At 32.0% G+C, this 3,611-nt stretch overlaps 1 protein-coding gene across 1 annotated transcript; it reads left to right on the top strand.

Annotated features, from left to right (window-relative positions):
• LOC141666015 (uncharacterized) lies at positions 1-1,705 on the top strand. The gene is made up of 3 exons (XM_074472002.1): positions 1-291; positions 1,133-1,240; positions 1,333-1,705. Exons 1-3 carry the CDS (start codon positions 1-3, stop codon positions 1,393-1,395), a joined length of 462 nt encoding a protein of 153 aa, XP_074328103.1. The 3' UTR covers positions 1,396-1,705.
• The last annotated feature ends 1,906 nt before the right edge of the window (positions 1,706-3,611 follow it).

The following is a 3,611-nucleotide window of genomic DNA, read 5'->3' as shown; positions in this document are numbered from 1 at the left end:
ATGTCCGATATCATGAAATCGCCGCCCCTATTCGCCGCTGCTGGAGATTCTTCTTCTACTCTGTTTGGAAAAGGATCTTTCCCAAAAGTTATACCTGAGTCCGATCCACTTCTGGGAACCGGTGATTTCATTACTGATGAAGGTGGATCTAAGGGCACGGATGCCAAGCGGGCAAAGCGGGCTAAGAAAGGAAGTGAAAGTATAGGAGAAACTCTTGGTTGGTTGCCCGTGGGCTGGACAATTATTTCCAAGATCCGGGCTAATGGAGCTACTGCCGGAACTGTTGATAAGGTATGATTTTTCGATTTACTTGTATTTTAAATGGAATTTTATTTAAAGTTGTTTTAATTTATTTGTTTGATTGTGTTTTTTGTGAATTATTAATTATTGAGATTTGGGGTGTATTTCTACAAAAATTATGTTGCTTCATATATTTATGGAAGGTAAATTCAAGAATTGCTAAAGAGTTAAAATAATAATGTGTTCAACGTAATAAAAATTGATAGTTATATATTAATTGAAACATGAATTTTGAAGTGTTGAACAAGAAATTGGATAAGACGCTTTTTAACCATTTTCGGTTGACACATGTGTATTCAAAGTGTTTTTTAATGCGTGTACCGATTCTCAGTTACTCCTCGTGTTGAGATTGAGTGAGATGAAGAAGAAAACAAGCAGTCATAATTTGTATAAATTTGGTGTTTTTAGTATGAACATATTCTATATATGCTCTTATTTTAAATGTAATAAATGTATAATTTTTTTTAAAGTATATCAAATTGTGCCAATATAGACCAACTCCCATTAGAACCAAATCACATTATAAAATCCAATTATCTCCACGGACTTCAATCAAATTTTCTAACTAATTCAACCAATATTATAAGATTACTTTTCCGAGCAAATCGAGAAAAAACTACTGAGATTAAATACGAGATCTTCATCTAATATCTATTATAAGAGTTTTTCTTTCTAATAAATTTACAAGCAAGAATTGTGTTCTTAATAAAAAATGCTATGCAAAATCTAGTTTTGATCTTACTCTATATCATATACAATATGTTTAAAACCTTTAAGTTCTTACAAAATTGATATGTACTAGTGTGTTAATCTTAAATTTTGCTTTTTGCAGTACTATGTCGAGCCTATAACCAATAAAAGGTTTCGCTCCAAGATTGCTGTAAAGAAATATTTAGAAATAGGGAGCATGAAAAAAACCAATTCTGCTTCCAAGGTAATGGTGAGACAATGATTTTTCAGTCTATTCATTCAATTTTGTATGTTGTGGAAGGAACTTTTGTTCAATATATTAATCTCCTTTAAAATTTGCAGTCTGCAAAGAGGGGAACCAAAAAGAAAGTGATGGGCTTGGATCTAAATCTTCCATTAGCGTAGCTTGGTATAAAATATTTTCACCATTGTGTGATTTTATCATTTATATAGCGGAAGAGTTGGATTTTTGGACTTGATTCAAAATTTTTAGTTATATTTTGCTTTCCTTGTTGAACATCAGGGTACCAATCTAGACTACAAAATTGTGATGTGGCTGAAAGAAACTTTGTGGTTTTGTATACATCTTTTACTTTTTTAGACCATTACAGTGCATAGTGCAGAACTATGTATTTTTATTGATAATATTGCAAGTTATTGTACTGTAATACAAAGTATGATATTGCGGTACAAAGTATACTTAGTACTGCTAGGTACCCCGAATTGGTTCTCAGATATTTTCTCAAATGACATGACACGATATTTGGCATATTTTAATTCGTGGGCGCATATGCATGCACGCGGGGGTATCATTAAATTATAAGAATTGTTACCATTTATGTAGATTACACGTAAACATTTGAGAAATATTTTGGGTACCTAGCATTTTGGTATAACATAGCAGTATGTAGTGTTGGACATTACAAGTGGTTCAAGTTCTAATATTTAAGTGGTCTACACTGAATACAACCCTATATCTAACTATTCTATATATACTACTGCAACATGCTACTTTAATGAGACATTTCATTCCAGATAATCCCCCACGTAATTAGTCAGGTAAGAGCATGTACACATCAAATAAACGCTTTGCATGTTGCTATTTCCGTTTTTCATCATCATATTTTATGGCTCTGTAAACCCTTTTTTATTATTCCCCTCTTTTTTTTTCAATTCCAGTTTAAAAAGTAGCACTCATACAACATAATAGAGTTTCAATAAATCTTATCCCACCAAGAGATGCCCACCTAGGCTGCATGCAAAGCATTTATCTTTATTGGCTTGTCGATGATTGAACTACTCTTACAAGATGCAACTCCCTACAAATATGTGTTGTTAAAGTTCCTAAATGCTACTGTCAATTTTTAACTATTACGAAATCACCTTAATTAATAAGCAATGTTTTTGGAAATATATTATTATATATTTTTTTGTTCCCGATGAGTTGTGACTGTAAAAGAGTATAAGATCATGTTCGGGACTTCCTCTGCTACCTTAAGGTTTTAGACGGACTGATTACGTAACATGATATCAGAGCTCGGTTAGGGATCATCCCACCCTCATTTATTTAATTCAAATATATGTTTAGGTATGGGTATGGGTATTGATATTGGTTATATTTATTATTCTCAATCGTAGAAAAATATATCATATTATTGAAAGGGGGTGTTAAAGAGTATAAGATCATGTTCGGGTCTTACTCTGACATGACATGATTTTAGAACAGTGACTATTATTCTATGAATTCTAATTGTATTTACGGCTATTTATTTTAGTTATAATTTCTAACTACCTTCAAAGAAAACATAAGTATTGTCGAAAGGTGTTTATGATGTTATTTGTCATGATTGTGTATTGTTTTCCTTTAGTGTTCGTAATTGTGCATAATCAAAATTCGTATAATTTGTCTACATACATTATAAAGTGTCTGAATCAGATAGATACTTTATTTGCAAATATTAGTTTTGTTTCAACTGCGATATATTTTGCTAAACTAATGCAATGATTAAGGTCAAAAGTTTTCGTGAATAAACCCTGAACTGAACCAGACAAAATACCTGAACTTTAAAAACGCTCTTACCGACACACTTGTGTTGTCGTTCCAGGTAACCAAATCGTTGTGTTAACTCGTCTAATTTTCAATGAATTGCTACTAAACTATCTGAATATATAGTGAATTTTATTACATTTGAAGATCGTTGATTCATCTATGTGTATGTTTGTGTCATGTTAGTGTTTTTCTTGTTGCTATTGGCCTCAATTTTTCTCTATCTTCTCTTTTGTTAATTTCTCGATTACGGTATTAGTAAATAAGTTGCTCATTTCTCGGCATGTTGTTGCAAACACGTTATTTAGGTATTTTTGTGCTTGCAGTATTGGTGTATGGTGGTATAATCTTCTCTTGAAGCCATTATACATATGCACATATTCATTTTTCAAGCAATGACTATTGACTTATTAAAAAATTCGGAGAAAACAAAATGCGTAATACGAGCAATAAAAATCAAATTTAGAAATCATTTTAGGTATCTGATGGATTAGATGCAGCCATATAGGTGGAAATTAGGGGTGTAATCAAGTTGAGCCGAGTAGAACACTGTCAGGCTCGGCTCGAAATTGAT

Source organism: Apium graveolens, chromosome 6, assembly GCF_009905375.1.
Source record: "Apium graveolens cultivar Ventura chromosome 6, ASM990537v1, whole genome shotgun sequence".
NCBI lineage: Eukaryota > Viridiplantae > Streptophyta > Magnoliopsida > Apiales > Apiaceae > Apium > Apium graveolens.
Note: the sequence above shows the minus strand (reverse complement) of the source record. Positions and strands in the feature narration are given on the sequence as shown.